General features: G+C 40.7%; 1 protein-coding gene across 10 annotated transcripts in view; it reads right to left on the bottom strand.

Annotated features, from left to right (window-relative positions):
- Positions 1 to 26,405, bottom strand: part of POC1B (POC1 centriolar protein B) — a 102,224-nt gene that overhangs the window by 55,107 nt on the left and 20,712 nt on the right. For 6 of the 10 annotated variants that reach the window (XR_012094549.1, XM_008004221.3, XM_008004220.3 and 3 more), the window contains exons 3-4: positions 22,646 to 22,817; positions 17,453 to 17,632 (exon numbers count right to left, since the gene is read on the bottom strand). Coding sequence is in view for 8 of the 10 variants with exons in the window: in XM_008004221.3 (XP_008002412.1) it covers positions 17,453 to 17,632; positions 22,646 to 22,817 (352 nt within the window). In the remaining 2 variants the exon portion in view is untranslated. The remainder of the gene's footprint in view (positions 1 to 17,452; positions 17,633 to 22,645; positions 22,818 to 26,405) is intronic. The other 4 variants (XR_012094550.1, XM_073020993.1, XM_073020992.1 and 1 more) reach the window with 2 other exon arrangements.

Raw genomic sequence — 26,405 nt, forward strand, 5'->3', positions numbered from 1 at the left:
AGCTAAGGCAGGAGAATTGCTCAAACCCGGGAGGCAGAGGTTACAGTGAGTTGAGATCACTCCACTGCACTCCAGCCTGGGTGACAGACTGAGACTCTGTCTCAAAAGAAAGAAAGAAAGAAAAAAACTGTAAAACACTAATGCAAGCGATCAAATTGTGTTACTTACTAAGCTTCTTTTTAAAAAAATATTACTTAATGTGACTATGTTAAGTAACCAGAATATTTCTACGAGAAGACTTAACTCTTACATTTCAAGAAAGCAATTATGGAGAAAAATATTTAATAAAAGGAAATGTTTAGATAATAACAAAGTATAAAAGTACTTACCCTATGACATCAGCCAAATTACTACCACCACAATCACATCATTATCCTACCCAGATTCCTTGAGCATATATGTCCTAGAATGGTTCTTAACACATTACATGTATCATCTCATTTAATTTTCAGCATAACCCAGTAAAACAGGTGCTACTGCTTGTCTCAATTTACAGTGAAGAAACAGAGGCACATAAAGGATAAGTAACAGACAATGTTATCAGGTCAGTGGGGAGAGGGGTCCGGATTTGAATCAGGCAGTTGTTTCCACAGCCAAACCTCTGAACCACTCTGCTTAAGTCTCTGACAAAAAGGAAGTGTCTTCTACTGGCCCAAATTACTTGGAGCACTGGAAGTTCTGTGTGGCTTCTGTGTAAACAACAGAAGGTTCTAAAGTGGAGAGGAACCACGAGGCAGTGCTGTTAGGAGGCTATACACCACCCTGGAATAAACATCTGTGTGCTGCCATAAGCTGTAGGTAAAGCAGGCATGGTCCCCGTCCTTGAGGAGTTTGTGGGAAAGATTTTCACCCACTGATTCATTCAAAGATTCCCTGAGCACTTGTCAGTGCCTGGCACGGGGCACTGCCATGAGTAGTAGGACTACAGCTGCAAATGAGACTGGCAAGATCCCTGCCCTCATGAGGCTTTTGTTCTAGGGAGAAGGGAGGGCACACAAAAAACATAATTTTAGAAAGTGATATGAAAAAGGGTTGTAACAAAACAGGTGCCAGTTTGTCACCAGAAGCTCCATAGAGGAAACAGGATTTTAAAGAAACTTGCAAATGAGGAAAAGCATTACCTTGGTCAGCTAAAAGTGCCTCCTGAGCAGGAGGGGCCGTAGCTGGGAGAAATTTCCCAGAGCCAAATAAATGAAGGGGATGTGAACCTCGAATGAGTTAAAGTGCAGGCAGTGGCTGGGAAGAACCTGGTGCCAGAAGGAGGCAACATTTCTACCATCAACTTAACAGAAACTAAGGGGACTGAGGTCAAGGCCTTCCCCCTGCTCTGGTCACTGCATTATAATCCTGCATATGCTCTCTGTATGTGTTTTTTTTGCATTTCAGGTGGCTGAAAGTGGGAATGATGATTTCTATTTCCTCCTCCTCCCTTTTATTTTTAATTAGATACATCAAAAATAGGTTAGCACCAATAAAACAGGCTTCTCTTTGCCCTGACTTTGATTAGGAAAGGTTAGTCTTTTATTGTCAGGGCTCAAATAACATCTAACTAGACTTTTAAGAATTTAAAGAGGATATAAAATTTCTACTAAGACATTAATAGATTTCTGACGCTCTTAATTTAGTACCACCCAACTGCCTTTAAAAACGTCTACAAAGTGTATCACCAAGATGGATATTACATTAGTCAATAGTGAATACTGGATCAGCAAACATGGACATTCGAGAGTTTGAGAGGCATATGAGAAGTTAGTTGAACTACTACTGAATTCCTTAAACTTTACTGGTATTCATTCAAAACAATGAGGAAATTCTTTTTTTTTTTTTTTTTTTTTCTGAGACGGAGTCTCGCTCTGTCGCCCAGGCTGGAGTGCAGTGGCCAGATCTCAGCTCACTGCAAGCTCCACCTCCCAGGCTTACGCCATTCTCCTGCCTCAGCCTCCCGAGTAGCTGAGACTACAGGCGCCCGCCACCTCACTCAGCTAGTTTTTTGTATTTTTTTTAGTAGAGACGGGGTTTTTAACGTGTTAGCCAGGATGGTCTTGATCTCCTGACCTCGTTATCTGCCCATCTCGGCCTCCCAAAGTGCTGGGATTACAGGTTTGAGCCACTGCGCCCGGCCTTTTTTTTTTTTTTTTTTTTTTCCTAGACGGGTCTCACTCTGTCACCCAGGCTGGAAAGCAGTGGTGCGATCTCAGCTCATTTCAGCCTCGACCTCCAGGGCTCAGGTGATCATCCCACCTTAGCCTCCCAAGTAGCTGAGATTACAGGCTTGTGCCACCATGCATGGCTAGGTTTTGTAATTTTTGTAGAGACAGGGTTTCGCCATGTTGCCCAGGCTGGTCTTGAACCCCTGGGCTCAAGCAATCCTCCTGCCTTCACCTCCCAAAGTGCTAGAATTACAGGTGTGGGCCACTGTGCCCAGCCCAGAGTGAGGAAATTCTTGAACTTATTATTGGTAAAATTGATTCACATGTCCTTGAAAGTAGCCCAAATTATATAACAGGAGTCTTTTTAACTTGGAATCTACAGAGTTCCTGTAACTGTATGTAAAAATTTTATGTCCATATTCATAGTCATAGTTACTCGTTCATTACAGAACCAAAAGCATCCATGAACCATTAAAAATCTTAAAGTGCTTTCATAAGGCCAGTGTGGTGGCTCATGCCTGTAATCCCAGTACTGTGGGAGGCTGAGGCAGGCAGATCATTGAGGTCATCAGTTTGAGACCAGCCTAGGCAATATGGTGAATCCCCATTGCTGCTAAAAATGCAAAAATTAGCAGGGCCTGGTGGTGCATGCCTGTAATCCCAGCTACTTGGGAGGCTAAGGCAAGAGCATCCAGGAGGCGGAGGCTGCAGTGAGCCAAGATCGCACCACTGCACTCCAGCCTGGGTGACAGAGTGAGACTGTCTCAATAGACCGATAGACAGACAGAGACAGACATAGATAGATAGATAGATAGATAGATAGATAGATAGATAGAAAGATAGATAGATAGAGATAGATAGATAGATAGATAGATAGATAGATAGATAGATAGATAGATACTTTCTTAAAAAATCAAATTTTCCTTTGGCTATTTCTTATCTTCAGAATACATTTTCTATAAAAACACACTCAGGGCTCTGGGACCAAACAGGGCAGGCACTATTTCATGTCCCATAAGACACAAATCATTAGTAAGAGGAACTCTGAAGCCAACAGCTCTTCAGTACTAGGAGGAAGCAGTAAAAAGTAGTGGAAATAAGACTGCTCAGTAAATACTAAGTCTTGAATCCTAGGGGCAGTTCTGCAACTGTCCAGCTATGTAATCTTGCAAACTCACAACCATAATGGCCACCATTTCCTATTTGTATAATGAAGGAGTCTGGATTGAATCAGCCCTAAAATTTTCACAGACTCTAAAAATTTGGCAGTCTCAGAGTTTGCTTTGATAGAATTTGATGTTTACAGATTGAGGGTGAAGTTCAAGTCAATAAGCAAAACATTTTTTTTTTTTAAGTGTTGGTCAGCATTAGAAGAGAAACCATCTGTTGACTACAGTAGCAGGATTCATTTATGCAACTGCTGAGAGACAAAAAGCAGATGAAAAAGATGTAAAAAGATGAAGCATGCCATGAAAATTACTTTACCGTCTATGGGGAATTTACCGTCTATGTGCCCAGGCTTCCTTCCTGGAATCTCCACTCATGAGTACAACTGCTTGCTGGGCATCTCCTCTTGGATATCCTGCAAAACCTGCAGCTCTAAACTTGTCCAAATGAATTCACCCTCTTTCTCTTGAAGAGGAAGGTTCTCTTCTTTTCCTTCTCTTTATCTAGTGTTTTATTTCTCAGAAAATGGTTTCTAAAGCCAGAAACTCGGGGATCTGGTTTGATTCCTCTTTCTTTTCTACTTTCCTACATTCCAGTCCATTATTGGGTCCTGTCTCCTCAAACCACAATTGACCCTGTTGTCTTCCACTCTCCACAAGCAACAAAGTGATCTTTACATCTTAAATAAAATTGGGTAATTTTTCTGCTTAAAACTCTTCAGTGGTTTCTCGTTTCCTTTGGGGAGAAGTGTGACATGCTCATAGCCCTCTAGGACCCGTCCTCCTGTGCCTTCATCTTCATCACCCTTCTCTTCCTCACCTTCTCTTAGATCCCTTGCTTTCGCTCAGATGTTTCCCTGTGCCTTAAACACTGTCCTCTAGTCTTTACCTAGTTTAAAATCTGTAAAAGGATTTTACACATCTGTCAAGCTCTCTGCTTCAATGTCGCTTCCTCAGGAGCGGCCTTCCTGAACACTGTCACCAGTAGGCTAGCGCCCCAGGATGTGTTCTTGGAGTTGCCCACAACCATATTCATTCATTCATTCATTCATTCATTCATTCATTCATTCATTCATTCAGAGATACACTCTCGCTCTGTAGCCCAGGTTGGAGTGCAATGGCAGGATCTCAGCTCACTGCGACCTCTGCCTCCCGGGTTCAAGCGATTCTCATGCCTCAGTTACCCCGCTTCCCCAGGTAGCTGGGATTACAGGCATGTGCCACCATAACTGGCTAATTTATGTATTTTTAGTAGAGATGGGGTTTCGCCATGTTGGCCAGGCTGGTCTTGAATTCCTGGCCTCAAGTGATCCACCCGCCTCAGCCTCCCAAAGTGTTAGGATTACAGGCATGAGACACCGCGCTTGGCTCAACATCCACATTTATATTTCAGTACTCCATGCTGGCTTCTCTAATAGGATATAAGCAAAAAGAGGCAACTCACATCTGTCTCACTCAATGCTCTAACCCCAGACACTGGCACTGAGTAAGTCCTTAGTAAATGCTTAGGAAATTTTAAAAAACAGTTTTAAGGGAATTTAAACTAACTTAATATTATATATAGCCAATGTAAGCTGAGAAAAATCTTTGCAATTCTTTGCACAATAATGTGAATATACTTAATGCCACAGAACTGTATACATAAAAATGGTTAAAATGGTAAATTTTGGTAAATTTTGTTATATATATTTTACCACAATTTTACAAAATCTTTTCAATTCAGATGGTCAAAAGATCACTTTGCAATCCTACCAGCAACTGAAAATTATAGGCAGATATTTACTCCCAAAAAATTAATGCTGGAAAAGCAATAGACTTGGAAAAGTTCTCTACTACATTAACTTGTACTTATATTTTATTAAGAACACTATAAAGAAATGTAAGTTATCCCACCATATGGGCATTATTTTTAAAAACATAGGGCTATACTAATTTTAACTTTTAGAAAAATTCTTTTGTAACTAAAAAGATATTTCTCACCTACATACATATATTTCAAATGATGTTTTCTTCATCATTAAAGTTATTTTTAAAAATTGAGAAATACAAAAAATTTTAAAAGTCCAGATCTTGTCACTCAAACACAATTACATTTAATATCTTGTGTATAATAGATGCCTCATCTTTTGTTCGTGCAAAGGTCTTTTAACATACAACCACTGCATTCCATGCCCCCATGTAAACATATTTTCATGCCATAACTTGCATATACACTCCCTTTTTACTGGTTGCATCATAATCTAACTATATTTAACTAGGTTTTTTATTTGAAATAAAAATTGGAAAAATTGGTTATTTCTAATTTCTCATCATTTCAAATTATACTGAAAGCACTATCTTTGAATACAAAGCTTTTTCATGTTTTTGCAAAAAAGTATTTATTTTAGATACATTTTTGGTTGTAGAATCACTGCAACAAAGATGCCTGACATATTTTGCAAATACACTTATAAAAAGACTGTACTATTTACATTTTAAAAGCATGAATATATTTCCCAATATATGGTATGCCTTATTTATTTAAATTAACCTTTGTTAAATTAGATTATAACAAAGGTTAGTCTAGAGCAATCAACTGTTCACCTCCTCTTACACTAATGGGCACCATCTCTGCGCCACATTGAACAAGCTTGGACTCCAAGAACAAACTCATAGAAAGTACTGGGCATGGAGATAGACACAGAATTTTAATTACTTAAGTCCATGGCATACATTTCAAATTCAAATACTAAAGGCAGAAACAATTGCTCTACTGATCATCTTCATCCATTTAAGTACACTATCTATACACTGGGAGGAAGAGCAGTACCACTTGGATTATTTTAAATATCTAGTTGTTTAATTCATCTAAATTTTTTTTGGTAAAATATTCAACTTTATATTTTTCCAAATATAAATCTAGTTATCTTAACTACATATTAAATAGACCATATATTTCCCCACTGATTGGAAATGCCACCTTTATTGTAAGTTCTCATATATACATGTATCTGCTTCTGGGCGTTATGTGAACTCTTCTCTTAATCCTATACCTATGGTTTTATAGTAAGTTTTGAAAACTGGTTGGACAAGTTTCTTCTTTCTTTTTTTTTTTTTTTTTTTTGAGACAGGGTCTCTCTCCATTAGCGAGGCTGAAGTGCAGTGGCAACATCTCAACTCACTGTAGCCTAGGCCTGCTAGGCTCAGGTGATCCTCCCAGCTTAACATCCAAAGTAGCTGGGACTACAGGTGCATGCCACCATGCCCAGATAATTTTTGTATTTTTTGTAGAAATGGGGTTTTGCCATGCTGCCCAGGCTGGTCTCTAACTCCTGGACTCAAGCAATCCACCCACTTCTTGCAAGAGGCTGATAAGTCATAAAGCCAATTCATATATATATATATTATTATTATTTTTTTTTTGATAGAGTCTCACTCTGCCACCCAGTCTAGAGTACAGTGGTGTGATCTTGGCTCACTGCAAACTCCGCCTCCAAGGTTCACACGATTCTTGTGTCTCAGCCTCCCAAGTAGCTGGGAATACAGGTGTGTGCCACCATGCCTGGCTAATTTTTGTATTTTTAGTAGAGATGGGGTTTTGCCATGTTGGCCAGGCTGGTCTCAAACTCCTGGCCTCAAGTGATCCACCTGCCTCAGCCTCCCGAAGTGCTGGGATTACAGGTGTGAGCCACCTGGCCCTAATTGTTAGGGCCATGTTGGCCAGGCTGGTTTCAAACTCCCGGCCTCAAGTGATCCACCCACCTCGGCCTCCCAAAATGCTGGGATTACAGGTGTGAGCCACCTGGCCCTAATTGTTAGGGTCATGTTGGCCAGGCTGGTCTCAAACTCCTGGCCTCAAGTGATCCACCCACCTTGGCTTCCCAAAGTGCTGGGATTACAGGTGTGAGCCACCTAGCCCTAATTGTTTTCTTGTCAATTTTCCTTGGCTATTCTTGTACATTTATCACATTCATGTGAACTTTTAAATTTACTTGTCAGGTTCCACTAATTCCTTGGACAGAATTTCCAGTTCTGGTCATGGGGTAGTAAAGGTTATCAGACTTACTCCTCCACCACAAACAACCATACAACTGCCAAATATATGAAGCAGCTGTTTTTAGGAACTAGGCAAGAGATAGCATAGGGTTGTGAATCTTGGGAGACGGGAAACAAATGAGATAAGCAATAAATATGTCCTAGATTTCTACATGGGAGCACTTTCTAAACCTTAGTACATGGAAGTGGAGCCCAAGGAGATAACAGCAGTCTCACTGGGCACAGGAAACAGCAAACAGAACTCAGGGCTGCTAACGGGCTGAAATTTTGAGGACAGGGTACAAGAGAAGATTTACGAAAAGCAGAATCCCCGAAAATTCTGCATTGGAAAAAAATTTACAAGGAGCCCCCTTGTATACAATACAATCCCCTTTGTATTGTCAAATACAAAGCTGCCCGTGCAAAGGCAACAAGGCTTGGCAGAGAACAACTACTGGGAGACTGTGAGCAGAACAAAGATTACAGAGGTTACACAGAACTGAGAGATGTTCAAGCTCTGACCAGCCTTTGCTGAATACTCCAGGTATTCAGCTGAAATGCTAGAAGGGCCACTGGCACTACAGCCCATGAGTAAAGACTACACTAGATCCACCCTACACAGGCTAAATCCAAGCCTCAACAGAATCTCTTTGGGCAAGCAGAAAGTTAATTTCTTACCAGAACAAAACTTAACACTCTTTAGACAATGACAGCACAATCTAAACTAAAAAATTTAGCCATGTTTGGACATACAATTAAAAAATCACAGGACATACAAAGAAGCAGAAAAATTTCACCCAGATATGGCATAGATGTTGGAATTAGAGCTGTAAAACAATTATTACAAATATGTTCAAGGATTTAAAGTAAAAGACAGGCATCATGGGCAAACAAATGGAGAATCTCACCAGGGAAATGGATACAGTTAATTGGATCCTACAGCAGAAAAGACCAGTGAACTTGAGGATAAGGCAATAGAAATTATACAAACTAAGCATAGGGAGAAAAAAATGTAAAAATATGAACAAAGCCTCAAAAAACTGTGGGACAGTATCAAGTGGTCAAACATACATGAATTTGGAGCTTCAGTGATGAGAAAGAAATTAGGGAAGAAAAATATATGAAGAAAAGGACAAAAATTTTTACAAATATGAAAAATATCAATCCATAGATCCAAACATTTCAGTGAACTATGAGAAAATAGATAAAACCAAACCTAGACCCATCATGATCAAATTGCTGAAAACAAAAGATCTGAGAGCAGCAGAGAAAAAAGATACATTATATATAGGGGAATTACATTAAAGTGATTGCTGGCTTAACATTAAAAAAATGCAAACTAAAAGACAATAGAATTACATCTTAGTCCATTTAGGCTGCTATAACAAAATACTGCACACTGGGTAGTATATAAACAACAGAAATTTATTTCTCACAGTTCTAAAGGCTAAGTTCTACATCAGAGCACCAGCAGATTTGGTGTTTAATGAGGGCCTGTGATACGATTTGGCTGTGTCCCCACCCAAATCTCATCTTGAATTGTAGTTCCCATAATCCCCACTTGTTGTGGGAGGGACTTGGTGGGAGGTAATTGAATCATGGGAGTGGTTACCCTAATGTTATTCTTTTTTGTTTTGTTTTGTTTTTTTCTTTTCTTTTCTTTTTCTTTTTGAGATAGTGTTTCGCTCTTGTTGCCCAGGCTGGAGTGCAATGACATGATCTCGGCTCACCTCAACCTCCACCTCCCGGGTTCAAGCGATTCTCCCGCCTCAGCCTCCCATAGCTGGGATTACAGGCATGCTCCACCACGTCCAGCTAATTTTTTTTGTATTTTTAGTAGAGATGGGGTTTCTCCATGTTAGTCAGGCTGGTCTTGAACTTCCGATCTCAGGTGATCCACCCACCTTGACCTCCCAAAGTGCTGGGATTACAGGTATGAGCCACCACATCTGACATGCTATTCTTTTTATAATGAGTGAGTTCTCATGAGATTTGATAGTTTCATAACGGGCTTTTCCCCCTTTTGCTCAGCATTTCTCCTTGCTGCCACCATGTGAAGAAGGATGTATTTGATTCCCCTTCTAACATGATTTGTAAGTTTCCTGAGGCCTCCCACCCAGCTCTACAGAACTGTGAGTCAGTTAAACCTCTCCTGTATAAATTACCCAGTCTCAGGTATGTCTTTATTAGTAGTGTGAGAACAAACTAATACAACCTGTTTCCTGGCTCATAAATGACACATTCTTGCTGTGTTCTCACATGGTGAGAGGCAAGGGTCTCTCTGGGACCTCTTTTAAAAAGCATAAATCCCATTCATGAGGGGTGTGCTTCATGAGCTAATCACCTCCCCAAGGCCCCATCTTTTAATACCATCACCTTTGGGGTAAGGATTTCAACACATGAATCTTTTGGGAGACACAAACTCAGACCACAGTAAATGACATCACTAAAGCACTAAAAGAAAAAATTATCTGCCAAACTAGAATTCTACATCTCAGAAAAAATATCCTTTATAAAGGATAAACAAAAAGTTCAGAGAAGTCATCCATCACCAGGAGACCTTCACTAGAAGAAATGGTAAGTGAAGTGTTTTAGGCTGAAGAGAAATGATATCAGATGGAAACTTGGATCTACACAAATGAATAAAGAATGCTGGAAGTAGCAAATATGGGGGTAAATATAAAAGACTTTTTTGTTTCTTATTTTCTTTAAAAGAAAATTGGCTGCTTAACATATTGTGAGCTTACACCATATGCAGGTGTAAACTGTCAAGAAGTAAATGGAGATATAGTTCTGTAAGTTCTAACATTATACATAAAACAGCATGAAATTAATTCAAGAGTAGACTGTGGTAAGTTAAGGATGCATATTGCAATTTCTAGAGGTTACCACAAAACAAAAAAGACAAAGAGTAAAGCTAAGAATAAAATAGGTAAGTAGAATACTAAGAAATAGTTGATTAATCCAAAAGGAGAGAGGATAAAGAAATAACAAACACAAGGGATAAATGGGATAAATAGAAAGTAGTAAGATGGTAGACTTAAACCAATCACAGGACTGATTACATAAATTTAAACAGACTAAGACCTCCACTTAAAAGGCAGAGATTTTCAGACGCAACTACTTTGAAATAAAAGTACCTTATTTTTAAGTTTACTATACAACATACATTTAATAGATGATCGTAGCTATCTATATTAGCAACCCCCAAAATTATGTGCAAATATGTGAAATGACTTTTCAATATCACCTGACAGTGGCTCCAGTATAATCCCTAGGGGGAGGACTGGCATGTGAGGGTAGTTAATAGCTGACATTAATTAGCACTTTCCATTCATGAACTCATTTAATCTTCACAGTGACCTTATGAGGAAGGCACTTCCATTGTACTCATTTTATATGGGAGCAGACTAATGCCTAGAGAATGTGATGTGCCCAAGTAACATGCTAGTGAGCCCAGGCTCTTAACTACTGTATGCTACCTCTCTGCTGAAACTAATCACTGTACTGCATCACCTGAAAGATACTATGTCAACAGAGAGGAGGTGTGCAACTACTGCAACAAGCAAAGAGCAAGAGCTGGTCAGCAGCCTCTATCCTGGTTCAGGGGAGGAGTGCATGACCAGCATTACTGATCACTGGCAGGCATGTGGATCCGGAGATGGGCCCACCTCACTATCCTAACCTGAGAAAACTAACAAGATTTTTTCCACAAACTCCTCTTGCTTTAGTTCCAGGGCTCACTGAACAGCCTTCTGATTATATCTTGACTTGGCAAAAGAAGAAGGCCCTGACTAAGACATGCAAATGTTCCAGGCTCTCTGGCAGTTAGCATTGTCATTAAAAATAACTAAACTGGCATCTGACTTATGTTTCAGACTCTCCTAAACTTATTAAACATGACTCAAGCTCCCTAGAGCTTTCTCACCTTCGGGTATAGAGTGAAAACAGGACTTCTAGTCCTGCACATCTTTGAGAGTCCTGGATTAGAATGATTTCATCAAGGTTAAGTTCTCACGGGAAGATGCACAAACACTCTGGGAGGCTGGGCATGGGGGATCAATCAGGTCCTCCGAACATTGGTCTAAACTCTCTTGTTCTAACTGCGATAAGGTAAGCCAAGAAGATACATTATAATAAATACATGAGAAAGAATCCATAAGCATGTTGTAGAGCACATAAATAAAAAGTTGCCATGAAGATGAAATCCTTATTCATTAAATTTAACCAAATTATTAATCAAAGAACATTCCTTGGGGAAGGCCTCTGCAGAGTTTTACATTAATCATTTACTCCAAACAATAAGAAAACTGATTTTAAAAAAAAACCTCTCAGAACCTTAAGGTACCAGTAAGATAAAGACAGTCCATGAAGGCCAGGTGCGCCAAGTAAGCAACTGGCCAACTGAACAAGAATCAACCAAAATGGACAAAGAAAGCAGTGAAGCCATATAAACATCTCCATGCAAAACATGCATGCACCAGTACTCCTGGATTTGCTAGAAAAGATTCACAAAAATAACTCTTCTCTGAAGAAATCCATGAAAATTACCTTTGCTTTAGAGATAATCCTAAGCCTACTCACCAACCTTTCACTGATTCATTCAACCATATTTTTGCACAACCCCTGATGGTTTCCCACCCTGTAGCTGATACTCTATAGTGCTTCTCAGATCATACCTGACCTACCTTGAACACTCTCTCCTGACACCGACCTTACTAATTTCCTCAGTATAGTCAAGTTTTGGCTCAAACATCACATTGGTAAATATGCCTTCCCTGACCTCGATATGTAAAAGACCACCTCCCAAACCCACCACTCTTCATCTTGTTACCCTACCTAATTTTTCTCCAGAGTACTTATCACTAATATATTTGCTGTCTGTCTCTCTTCAGTAAAGGAAGCTCCACAAGAGTAGGAATTTTGTGTTTTATTTTCTGCTGTATTCATACAATTTAGAACAGTGCCTGGCAAGAGAATAGAACATAAATACTTGTAATTCGAAGTGTAATAGGGAAGAGAGGCCTAAGCTGACAAACAGACCTCATAAGCAGGGCAGTGTGGTGGCATAAAGGAGTCACAATAAGCTTGGCCCAGGAGAGGCAGAAACCTTTCTTGGAGGAAGAGACGCAGAGCAGGTTGCGAAGGAAGGGTGGAAGCAGGGGGCGTTCCAGCATGGAAATCACCATATGGAAAGGCACAAGGCAGAAAGGGTCATTCACACTTGATGAGACTTGTCCGGCTGCACAAAGGTGAATGGTGAAAGTGACAGAAGACAGAAAGTGACAAAACAAAGACAGGAGGGCAGCACACACACACTGGTGCAAGGAGTCACTGAGAGGTTTTAAGGTGAGAAACAGCATGATCAGATTTGTTTTTCACAAAAGCAGAGATGGAAGGGCAGAGGGTGGGAGGAGGGAATCTGTAGTCTGAGAGACCATTTAGGAGATTCCTGCAAAAGCCTCCACAAAGACCAATGGTGCTAAAACTACAGCAGCAGTGTTGAGGATGGAATAAAAGAAATGTCTTGACTGAGTAAGAAGATCCCACTTTTCAAAACTCTGCTCCAGTATCACTTCCTATGGAAAGCATCTTTTTGAGGATAAAATAAAAAAGGAAAAGGGAATTTTTAAAGACTCTCTTTCTTTCTCTCTCTCACAGACACACACACACACTCTCTCTCTCTTCTCTCTCTCTCTCTCTCTCTAATACTTTCAGGTATGGCTGTATCCAGAAAGCAAACCATGTGATTAATGTGATTAGACAAATTCATTCTGTCTTCATCTCACAGCTCTGCTCTCTTCTGAATTAATATTATTTTTAGGTCAGTTCTTTGCCCAGGGTGTCCCTCAGCAGTCACAGGCATAAATAAGCCTAAACACCGCCAACCAAGAGGAGAGGCCCATGGTTCCAACAAGACTCACTCCTCCAGGAGGGGATGCTATGTTTCCATGGGCGAGCCTGAGCTGATTGTCTGCTGCTGGAACTGGAGATAGGGCCACTCCTGCACATGACACAGAGGGGACCGAGGGGGCAGCTGGTTCCTCAGGGCAAGCTTGAGCACTGCTACCAGAAAACGGGGAATGGATGCTAGGCAGACAGAAGTGTAGAGTTCCACCATTGCTTTCTTCTCTCGAATTGATAAGGGGGAAGAACATTTTCAATGACTCCTCCCCAGTTCCAGAGTTTCTGCCTAACTAGCACCCAGCTGGAAGAGAGGTAGTCTTATGGCATCCCACAATCCCAAACACCATCAACTGGTACTTCTCATCCTCAGTCCAGTGAGAGAAGCCTCCACACCCTCAAGTTCCACAGAGGCTGAGAGCAGGGAGCTGACTTGCTCCGGGGTGATGCTGTGGTGCAGGCAGGCACATGAATATTGGATAGTTGTGTCCCATATGCTTCCTATGTTCTGACCATAGCTGAATAATTAATGTTCCTGGAGCACACTACGTACCTGCAGGCCACAGTGCTTTGCTCCTCCTGGTTCCCTCCTGAAGACAGTTTGCCCTCTCTCTTCGCAACTGACAAATATGCCGCTGCCTCTTCTTCCTCTTCTGTCCCCTCAGCTCTGGGCCTGAAACGGCTTTCTTGTATTTTCCTCACACAAATCTTGTTCAATGCTCACTGATTTATTACTCCCTTATCATCTTGTGTGCCACTTTTTCCCACAGGACACACCATTTTATAATTATTTAGTATCTATTTTTCCCCACTGAACTAACTATCGGCTCTCTGGGGCCGAGACTGTGTCTTTCATCTCTACATACTTAATACAGCTATATGGTACAGGGCAGTGACTATACTTATTAAAGTAATATTTTGAATACCAAAATTTCACATTATTGATGACTTTTCATAAATTATTATCTGACATTAGGATTACCCTTTGATAAAAGACTTATATATAGATGATTCAATACAAGGACAATGAATAAAGTATCTCCTATAATTTACTTCCATAAAAAATTATCTCTTATATGAACAACTTCATAATACTCCTTCTTGTTATTAGAAAATAAAAACTATATCAGCCACCATCACTCCACTAATACCTCAGCTACAGGAATCAGGCTAAACATCATGCCAAATGTGTACCCTCAGGGTTACATGGTCTGCCGATTCCCTCTAATATCTGATGTATACATAGGTATGAGAGTTATTAAAAGGCACCTTCATTTTGGAAGGAAATAGGAGCACAGAGTACTGGATAAAAACAGCTATTATTATTATTATTATACAGCTATTATTATTATTATTATTCTGAGATAGAGTCTAACTCTGTTGCCCAGGCTGGAGTGAAGTGGCATGATCCTAGCTCTCTGCAACCTCTGCTCCCAAGTTCAAGCGATTCTCCTGCCTCAGCCTCCTGAGTAGCTAGGATTACAGGTGCCTGCCACCATGCCTGGCTAATTTTTGTATTTTTAGTAGAGACGGGGTTTCACTATGTTGGCCAGGCTGGTTTTGAACTCCTGACCTCAAGTGATCTGCCAGCCTTGGCCTCCCAAAGTGCTGGGATTACAGGCATGAGCCACCACGCAGGGCCAACAACAGCTATTATTATTATTCAGGGTGGAACTTAGGCATTCTGTTTTGCTTAGTTAACTCAACAGTCATGTTTTTGCTTATTGTGCAGTGAAGAATATGCTTCCTTTGCCAACCATACCCAGAGCTGGCTCACAGTGGGAGCTAACTAACTCTCTCTGTACCTGACCCATCCCAGAACAGAGCCTGAACCTCTGCCCTCTGCCTCCTCTTCTTCTTCACAGCATCACTTTATAAATCAATACAAATGATCAGCCTCTTGGGACCATCATGCGTTATCTCCTCAGTTGGGAAAAAATTGTCAACTCAAGTTATAAAGTATCTTTATAAATTTAACAAGAATGAGATGTCCAATGATGGTGATGAGAATGACAGCTAAGAATTATATACTGACTACTATGTGAGGGGCACCATTCTAAGTGCTATCCAGATATTTACTCATTTGAATACCATAACAACCTATGTGGCAGGTTACTACTATCATCATCTTATGATGACAGGTAAGAAAACCGAAGTACTGAGAAGTTAGGTAACTTCCCCACAGGTCTCACACCTGGTAAGTAGTGGGGTTGGAATTTTAACCTACATATTTAGGTCCAGGGTCCATGTTTTTAGCCACACAGCTATATGGCATATATAGAAATAATTCTGGCCAGGCACGGTGGCTCACGCCTGTAATCCCAGCATTTTGGGAGACCAAGGTGGGTAGATCACAAGGTCAGGAGATCAAGACCATCCTGGCTAACATGGTGAAACCCTGTCTCTACTAAAAATACAAAAAAATTAGCAGGGTGTGGCAGCGTGCACCTGTAGTCCCAGCTGCTGGGGAGGCTGAGACAGCAGAATTGGCGTGAACCCGGGAGGCAGAGCTTGCAGTGAGCTGAGATCGCGCCACTGCCCTCCAGCCTGGGCGACAGAGTGAGACTCGGTCTCAAATAAAAAAAAAAAAAAAAGAAAAGAAATAATTCTGAGATGTCTACAATCAAAAACTGTCTGAAACCTTTAAAAGAGAAACCTAGTGACTAAAAGTATGACCTTATGCCTATCTTCTTCTATTCTTCTTAGGCTCATGGCCATAGGTGATAATCAACACCTCCTGAGCAATAATGTCCCACAGAGGCCATAACGATAGTGAGGAGTGGGGGCTGTAAGGCAAGACACACAGAGCAAAGCTCAAAGTCCCACTCCACCAGATCCTGGCTGGGGACACCTGGTATGTTATTTCATACAGCCGGCACAAAGCAGGATGGCTGCAGGGGCCACAGTTTTCCCTTGCTGACCACCTCTGTGCCATACCCCATACCCGCTTCCTGTGAGAAGTGTCCCCTATTTGCATGCCTAGAACGTGTGTTTGTATGACCCCTCCTTCTTGGTCAGAGTAACTGGTTTCAGCCAGGCCCCTGACCTAAACTGCAGCAGCCACAGCATCTCACTGCTAGGCAACGGATGGGCATAGGCTCCAGGCTAGGCCAGAGTCACCACCTGATACTCTTCTAACTGGAGCTGGGAGTAAAGAAGCTTTTCTTTCTAGTCAGTCACAAGGCTGTGAGGACTGAAGCCTAGAGCCAGCAGGGACCTGGGCACCAGGACATTTGAGAGAATGGAGCCAGCATATAGAGGGGCCCCAAGACAAGATAAGACACAGAGAGGTCTAACAGTACTAGAGTCCCTGGTTCTAGTCTGTCCCCTCCCTACTCCAAACACACCAGCTACTTTAACCACCTGGCAGGGAGAAAAAAACTGGCTTAGGCTTCTGTCACTTCCAACTAGATGAGTCTAATTTTACCTCTCCGAAACTCACTTTCCTTATCTGCAAAACAGGGAAAATAAAACAACCCTTCCCGCCCAGGTAGTGTTTGTTTTTGTTTGTTTGTTTGTTTGTTTGTTTTTGAGATGGAATCTCACTCTGTCGCCCAGGCTAGATATAGTGCAGTGGTAAGATCTCAGCTCACTGCAACCTCTGCCTCCTGGATTCAAGTGGTTCTCCTGTCTCAGTTTCCCACGTAACTGGGACTACAGGCATGTGCCACCATGTCCGGCTAATTTTTGTATTTTTAATAAAAACAGGGTTTTGCCATATTGGCCAGGCTGGTCTCAAACTCCTGACCTCAAGTGATCCGCCTGCGTCGGCCTCACAAAGTGCTGGGATTATAAGCGTGAGCCATGGCGCCCGGCCCCCAGAGAGTTCTGATGGGGAAATGCAATCTGCACTGTCAGTACTTTAGCGTGTGTCCTATGAATAGGAAGACTCCACAGCTGTTGGCCAACAGGTAACAACACCTACAATAGCATTCACTTTCCAACAGACTGCTGCCAAAGACTCTGGAGTTCTTCCTGACTTCGCTGTGTAAAATCTGATGTAACAGCTTGTACTGCCGGTTGTAACTTCCAACTTTATCTAAAATCCAACCACATCTCACTATTTTGTTTACTATTGTTCTGCACATAGCAGTCACAAACAAATATCTGTTGAATGAATGAATGAATATGTCCTCAAACCCTTTTTCTGGAAGTTGGGGGCAAACATGAAGCAGAAAAAATATGTGGAAATCTCAATATGAAATTTTTTGCACTTACTTGGCACAGCGTACCCAGTGTGTATGTCGATACAAAGAATACAGGAAGCGCTGGCGATACATGCTCCATACTTTTATGGATTTGTCTTCAGAAGCTGTAGCTAGAAACTGGCCATCAGCTGAAAAGTCTACACTTCTAACTGGAGCTGTATGAGCTTTAAATTCTGAGAATTTTCCTCTCCTGGAAATAAACAGTTTAATATTTATAACCCATTTAATTTAATTATAGTTAATACTTAATCACAATACAGACTTTGAAACATATAAAATAGTTTAGTGTGGTTTAACTCTTGTAAAATCTAACAAAAGTATGAAAGGGCTGTGTTGTATTATACCCTTCATCAACACTGAAATTTCCATGAAATTTCAGGTGTTGAAACTGAAGGGCAGAAAAGAATAGAAGAAAAGATGGAGAAAATAATGTGAGGCATTTGAGAAGCAGAAAATCTTAAAATGGAAGCAGGCTAGATAGTGTTGGAGTTATAAGGTGATATGTGGTAAATGCTACTTTGTGTCAGTGTTCTCAAGTTCCCAGGGCATTTTCACCTTACATTGTATCTAGGACTTAGTAATTTTCCCATTTAGAAAATCATATTGATACTCAAGATACCCTATGGGGAAAATTGTCATAAGTGCTTGAAAAATGTCAGGCAACAGAATTTAGACGGCCACAATCAGGCAACAGAATTTAGACGGCCACGATATATGTGTCTCAGATGTTCAAATGTTCACACTGATCTCCCATACACCTGCACCTCATCCTGTATTTTGCTACCTTGGCTGGTCAGAGTGACATCCGCCTGTGTCCAAGCCAGAAACCTGGAAGCCACACTCAACTCTTCCCGCATCCTCTCCCACATCCGGTAAGTTAGCAAACCACATCATCCTCACTTCCTAAATATCTTCTGAATCCTCCTCTTCTGTGTCAGCTCTGCTTGCCTTAAGGTAGATATATCCTTAACATCCTTCACCTAGGTTATTGCAAAAGCCTCTTAACTGGTCTCTCTGCTCTAATCTTTTGTCCCCTGCCAGTCACCTACATATTGTGCTTATTACCTTGCTAAGAGCGTAACTCCAAGCATGTAAATCCCAGTGTAAATGTGTCACTGGCTCTTCTCCAAAAGAAAGCACAATGCCCAAGTGCGTTGGTGAGGAATCCTGCCATGCTGAACTTTGTACTTGGAACAGTCACAGCACTTCAAACACACCCCTGCCTTTGCACTTACTGCTTTCTCAGGATGGATTATTTCCCCCATCCCCAGACCCCCCTGGCCAAGCCAGACAGGCTTAATGGCCCCATATTTGCTACAACAATTTTGCTTACTACATTATACAGTGACTTTTTAAAGAATGATTTGTCTCCTCTTATGCAGTACATTTTTGGAGAACAAGAATGATGATTTATTCATCTCTATAAGACCAGCATCTAGCGACATGTCAAGCACATAAAAAGAACTCAATACATGTTGAATTCCACTTGGAACAGTCAACAAAGGCTCATAGATCCAACCTGGCTTACCCTTCCAGTGGTCTGTAGGGAGCAAAGGTGACTTTATCATAAATTTCTGTCACCTGACATGTGATATTACTCCAGAAAAACTGAAATACATATTAAACAAAAATTAGAAGGGAGCATCCAGGGATTAGCTCAGTGAAGTTTCAAGGGTAAATTTCATGAGTGGAAATCAGGAGTACAGTTTAGCCTGAATCCAAGTATAATGCCTAGTGAAAACAAAGAAAAGAAAAGGCATCTGCAATGACCAGGAAGCTGAGATGGGCTGTCAGTATCATCAAAATCTGCCCTGATTTTTAGTTCTGCACTCCACACTCCAGCAGGCTGTTGTTTGCCTCCTTTCTAAAAGGCTCTCCTCTCAGGCATAGGCTAAACCAAGCACCAGATCCAGTCTCAACAGGAAATACAGAAGAAACCAAGATAGGAGTGCCTTGTGTTTATCGTGCTGGTGCCTAACTGGTTTCCAGTTCCTCATCTTGACTTAATATAGGCTCTCTGCCTCCTACATATTTACTTGCCCTTTCAACTAAATTCTCTTGACTGCCCACTGTGACGAACTCTGGGCCAGACTTGCTTTCAGGCTTACTCCTACCTATTCTTTTCTTTTTTATTCATTTTTTGAGATGTGTTCTCTTTCTATCACACATGCTAGAATAGAGTGGTGCAATCACTACTCGCTGCGGCTCAAACTCCTGCGCTCAAGAGATCATCCCTCCTCAGCCTCCTGAGGAGCTAGGACTGTAGGTGGGCATCACCACGCCCAGATAATTTTTTTATTTTTAATTTTTTATAGAGACAGGGTCTCGCTATGTTGCTCAGGCTGGCCTTGAACTCTTGGCCTCAAGTGATCCTCCTGCCTCAGCCTCCAAAAGTGCTGGAATTACAGGTGTGAGCCATGCCCCCAACCTCTCCCTATTCTTTCTTAGCCTTCTGGTCACCAGCTGTGGTGTCTATCTGCAAATATGGTTGCCAGTACTCATCTCATCCCTGTACGTGCATGTCTCTCTGCTTCGCAGGAGGTGGAGTCTGTTTATTTCCCCTCCCTCTGAGGGGAGGTGTCGTGACTTTTGAGGGGAGGTGTTGTGACTCATCTCATCCCTATACGTGCATGTCTCTCTGCTTCGCAGGAGGTGGAGTCTGTTTATTTCCCCTCCCTTTGGGCTGGTGTTGTGACTTTACTTTGAGCAACAGAATGTGGTAGAAGTGACACTGCAAGTTTCGGGCTTAGTTCTTAATTGGTCTAGCAGCTTCAGCTTTGATTCTCCTGGAACCCAGCTGTCATGCTGTGAGAAAACTACAGGTTATCCTGCTGGAGAGAGGGCACATGGAGAACCAAGATGCCATTGCCACCAGCCTGCACCAAGGCCCCAGGCATATGAATGAAGAATGGAACCCATCTACCCATCTGCCAGCTCTATGAAGCTGCATGAGTAATCTCAGCCTGCACCATATAAGCAAAAGAACCATCCAGACAGCCCACAAAATTGTGACAAATCATTGTTTCTACAGTAAGGTACTAAGGTTTTGCGACTGTCATACAGCAATAGATAACTGACACATCATCTTCCTTCCCGTTGCCACGATCCACCATTATTGCTCTGTTCCCACTATGACATGATTTAGAAAGAGAAACTAGGGACACCTACACAAGCCTAATCATTGTATTTAGATGAGCTATGACAAATTAATGATTCAGTGAGCTTTTAGCTCATCTACCCTTATACAGTTTGTTCACTGAGATTTCTTTGAATTAGTAATGGGAGACTAACGTTATGCTGTGCTGAAGATAGTAAAAAAGCTAGTTCTAAATTCCCAAAGTTAAGGGTTTTAGAATATGCTTCTCCTCTTGGACCCCAAACCAGTTTATCCTCCCTTAAAATTCCCTGCTACATTGCCATCCATTATAAAATGTCACTTCTCTTCAATAGTTTTCACTACCATTGGAATAATATTCAGATTTCTCAGCATAGAGTTCCCCTTGGGTGGTGGCAGAAAAAAGGCACCCACTGGCATGGGAATGCCCATGAGCTTTCCTTCATTTGGGAGTACCTGGGCCTGTTTAGTCACAGACTACAAGTCAAATCCTGCCACAACGGGGTCAAGGAAATGCTCAAATTCTTATCTTCTGAAGCAGTGGTCCCCAACCTTTTTGGCACCAGAGACCAGTTCCATGGAAGACCATTTTTCCATGGGACCAGGGAGTCAGGGAGAAGGATGGATGATTTTGGGATGATTCAAGTGCATTACATTTATTGTGTACTTTATTTCTATTATTATCATTATTATTGAGAAGGAGTTGTGTTCTTTTCTGCCCAGGATGGAATGTAATGGCACGATCTTGGCTCACTGCAACCTCCACCTCCCGGGTTCAAGCAATTCTCCTGCCTCAGTCTCCCGAGTAGCTGGGATTACAGGTGCGTGCCACCATGCCTGGCTAATTTTGTATTTTTAGTAGAGACAGGGTTTCACCATGTTGGCCAGGCTGGTCTTAAATTCCTGACCTCAGGTGATCCACCTGCCTCGGCCTCCCAAAATGCTGGGATTACAGGCGTGAACCACCGCGCCCAGCCCTATTTCTACTATTATTATATACTCACCATAATGTAGAATCAATGGGAGCCCTGAGCTTGTTTTCCTGCAACTAGATGGTCCCATCTGGGGTGATGGGAGACAGTGACAGATCATCAGGCATGAGATTCTCATATGGAGCATGCAACCTAGATCCCTCACATGCACAGTTCACAATAGGGTTTGTGCTCCTGTGAGAATCTAATGCTGCTGCTGATCTGACAGAGGGCAGAGCTCTGGCCTGGTTCCTAGTAGGTCATGGACTGGTACTGGTTGGTGGCCCAGGTGTTGGTGACCTGATATGATATGTAGGGAGAAATGATATGATATGTAGGATTTGTTCTAAAAATACCCCAGGGGAAAAAGTGAGGGGAGGTGTAGACGAAACAAGATGGGCAGAATCCTGACAACTGTTGAAGCTGATTGATGGGAGTATGCGGCGGGGGAGTCATGCTATTCATTCTATTTTCATCTATGTTTGAAAATTTACATACTTTAAAGCTTAAAACCATTTTAAAAAATCATGGCTCAATAATTACTTAAAATAGATGGGCCATTAGTTAGGGTTTGTAAAGTCTCTTACAGAGATTTGTTATAACGGATATTGCCTTACACAAATGCAATGATTTATACTTTTGTCAGAAATTTTCTTTAACAAGAAAATTCTGGACCCTGATAATGAGTGATACAAATCAAATCAAAGGCATAGGGTTTTCAATAGGGATCCAAGGGCCCTTGAAGGATCCATGAATAGGGCATTAGGAACTTAATAAACTGTGAATTTTTGGTTATACAAACTGATGTGTATCATTCTGGAGAGACAGTTGAAAGCTTACCTCAGATCTACAAAGAGATTGATAGCTACCACTACTCCCTCAAAAAAACTTAAGATATATTAAGCATATTTCCATGGTAGGAAACAGTTTTCAAAAAGAAGACATAATTTTGAGGAAAAAATTGTGTGAATTAGTTTGACTTTACCACAAGGGCAGCATGCCTTGTATGTGACTGAGACTAATAGTGCCGGCAGCAGTGCATGAGCAGCAGCCGGGCTCAGCTTTCTTTCACATTTCCAAATCCAAAGGATATCAAGTGTTTCTTTGTTTCTCTTACTTATCAGGAATCCAGAGTCTCACGGTTCTGTCTCGTGAGGCAGATGCCAATAAGTTTCCATGTGGAGAAAACTGCACGCTGGTTACAACATCCTTGTGACCCACATATCTGTAAGCTCTAGCATGTGGCTTGAAATTCCATAGCATGAGAAAGGTGTCCCACGAAGCAGTAGCTATCAAGAAATAGAAGAACAAAACCACTGTTTGTTAAAATGCAAACACAGGTGTGTCTCATTACAATGAGCAGCGTATCTAATAACAAGGCGTCCAGGTAATAGAAGGGCTGGAGGTTGTGAGGCTGACCAGGTAATAGCCAAATTACTTTTTAAAGGTACTCAAAACTACATCACTAATATGCAAGCTTGGCTGTGTCCTATGTAAGCACATAGCAGGATGACTGGCCCCCGTATTCGATTAGTGCTCAGTAACTGTATTTACCAGAAGGCCGCAGCATAGTGTAACAGAGGTACACGGGACTAAGAGTCAGTTTTGTTTCTAACTCTGGGTAATGGAAAGCTAGTTAACCTCTGTGTCATGATGTCATGAGGACTGAATGTTTTTCCTGGGAGGGATGGATGAGATAATTTTTCAAACTGTTTATGTGGAAATAATTTCACACTTACAGAAAAGTTACAAGAACAGTACAAATAACACTGATATGCCTTTTACCCAAATCTACTTGTTAATGTTTTGCTTCATTTGGTTTGTAATTTGCTCTGTATTTGTTTCTCCTTGTACATGAACACACATAAACCCACACACACAAACACATACATATTTTTTTTTCCTGAACCATTTAGGGGTAAGTTACACAACTCACAGCATCTTTATTCCTAAATACTTCAGTGTGTTTTTCCTAAGATTTAGCATAGTCTCTTAACACACCCATAGCACAGTTATCAGCTTCATGAAGCTGATTATTAAAGATGCAATATTTTAATATACTAACTATATTTATCAACTGATCCAGTAATACCTCTACAGCTGGATAAGATGATCTTATTAGTCTCTTTCTGTTCTATAATTTAATGGCATTTGATGATTAATAAAAGAATTAATAAAAGAATCATGTGTGTCAGACAACAGCTTACAGATTTACAAAAAGGAAAACAAATGCAATCAATGGTGGAAATAATTGCCTTGACAAAGAATGAACAAATAAACAAATGAAAGGTAGATCTAACCCTTGCCTAAAAAACAAATTTTATTTTATGCATGTAGCCCTAGAATAGCCCCAATAATAGGAAGTAGGTCAATGAGAATCACTAAATCTGGATTGTAGAGTGCTTAGAAAAAAAATGTAATATTATAAACTTGAACACAATTAGTATCACTGTTAGAGAAAACATAGGGCCTGGCTACATAAAGTCACTGAAACCTATGTTCTTTTGCCAACATAAAAAGTTCATTTGGGCTCAGCCTATGCATTACTTCCATGTAAAACAGTTAAAGTGAGTTCAGCTACAATATTGCTTAGCACCCCCTTTTTAAAAAAGTTAATATTCCACCAGAGCTTATCCACATTACTAAAGATTTATAGCAGAGTCGGAATTATCCAAGGCTAATGTAGACAAAGCAAGGAAAACAATGAGTTATCATATGTAATAAACTCAGGACACTATTTGAGTTCTGTGTATCATGCTGCAAACGAGATATACAAAAGCAAATAAGATACAATCCCTTCTCTCAAAGAATCACATAGTAGGGAAGACAGCATTAATAATACACAGATACAGAGGACTTTCACATATTATTTATTCATTAATGGTAGGTGGGGTGATTGCGTGGTCCATTCTGAGGAAAGGACATTTGAGCAGAGAGGTAAGTGAAACGGAGAGCAATCCTAGCTGAGACATGGAGAAAGAGTACTCTGAGCACAGGAATCCCTGTGCAAAAGCACCTGGCAGAATGAAGAATGGCAAGGAGGTCAGTGTTTCCCCAGTAGAAGCGAGAGAAGAGACCAGTGGGAGGGAAACCGAAAAGGGGGCAGATGGAGGAGGAAAAGCCATGGTGGGAGGTGTGTTTTCTTCTTCTTCTAAAGTGCAATGTGCCATTATCCTAAGTGAATTAATGCGGGAACAGAAAACCAAATACCATATGTTCTCACTTATAAGTAAGAACTGAACATTAGGAACACTGGACATAAAGATGGCAACAATAGCCACTGAGGACTACTAGAAGAGGGAGGAAAGGAGCGGGGAAAGGTTTGAAAAACTATTGAGAACAATGCTCACTACCTGGGTGATGGGATCATGCAGTAAACCCATGTAACAAACCTGCACATGTACTCCCTGAATCTAAAATAAACGCTACAATTATTAAAAGAAAAAAAAAAACCTGCGATGGGAAACTACTCTAGTTTTTGAGCAGGAGGAATTTCATGATCTGGTTTAAGAACACTGTCACTTTGACAATAAGGAAAGGATTTTTTTTAAAATTGTGTTCTCAAAGGAGGATAATACATTATAAAAAGAAATAAAAAATAAAACAATTGTAGTGAGTCAACTGGATATTCATAAGGAAGAAAATTAACCTTGACTCCTATACTTTATACCACATACAAAAGTTAATTCCACGTAGAACATAGATCTAAATGTGGTACGTAAAGCAATAAGCTTTTAGAAGAGAACACAGAATATCTTCATGACCTTGGGGTAGGCAAAGACTGCTTTAAAAAGACATTAAAGTTAATAAGTATAGAGGAAAAGAATGATAATTTGTACTGTACAAAAATTAAGAAGTTTTATTCACTGAGAGGTACCACTAACCAAGTAGGAAAGCAAGCCACCGAGTGGCAAAGAAGATATTTACAACACATATATCCAACACATAACAAAGTATGTATATACAGAATCAATAAAGAAAGCTATAAATCAACCAGGTACAGTGGCTCATGCCTGTAAACCCAGCAATTTGAGAGGCCAAGGTGAGAGGATCGCTTGAGGCCAGGAGTTTGAGACCAACCTGGGCAACATAATGAGATTCCATCTCTACAAATAAAATAAAATATAAAGAGAATGCTACAAATCAATAAGAAAAAGGCACATTACCCAACAACAACAACAACAAAAAATAGGCAAAGGACTTAAACAAGCATTTTGCAAAAGAAGATACCCATATGACCAATAAACATATGAAAAGGTTCTCAATTCCATTAGTCATCAGGAAAACGTAAATTAAAACCACAATGAGATATCCATGCACTCATCAGAATGATTACAATGAAAAAGATAAATAACACCAAATCTTGGTGAGGATGTAGAGTAACTGGAATGCTCATATACTACTAATGGTTATAACCACTTTGAAAATCTATTTTGAAATATCTATTGAAGCTGAATATATGCTTAGTATTCGATTCAGCAATTCCACTCCTAGAAATATACCCACAGAAATTCTTATGTATGGTTAGCAAAAGACATGTACAATGTTTGTGGCAATACTATTCACAATAGATCAAAGCCAGAAGCCCAACTATCCAAGTAAAATGAATACATAAATTGCGATATATTCACATTGTATACCTACTGTGTTAAATTTTACTTATATGAAGTTTAAGAAGAAGTAACATTAACCTATGAAGTTAGAAGCAAACATAGTGATTATGTGGATGGCAGGGAGGGAGGATAGTGGCTGGAAGGGAACACAAGAGGGGACTTCTGGAGCTACTGGTAATGTTATGTTTCTCACTCTGGGTTTTGGTTAAATAAGCAGGTCACATTCTAAAGATTCATCAAGCCCTACAGTTACATTATTTCTGC

The sequence above is a fragment of the Chlorocebus sabaeus genome, chromosome 11 (assembly GCF_047675955.1).
Source record: "Chlorocebus sabaeus isolate Y175 chromosome 11, mChlSab1.0.hap1, whole genome shotgun sequence".
Classification (NCBI taxonomy): domain Eukaryota; kingdom Metazoa; phylum Chordata; class Mammalia; order Primates; family Cercopithecidae; genus Chlorocebus; species Chlorocebus sabaeus.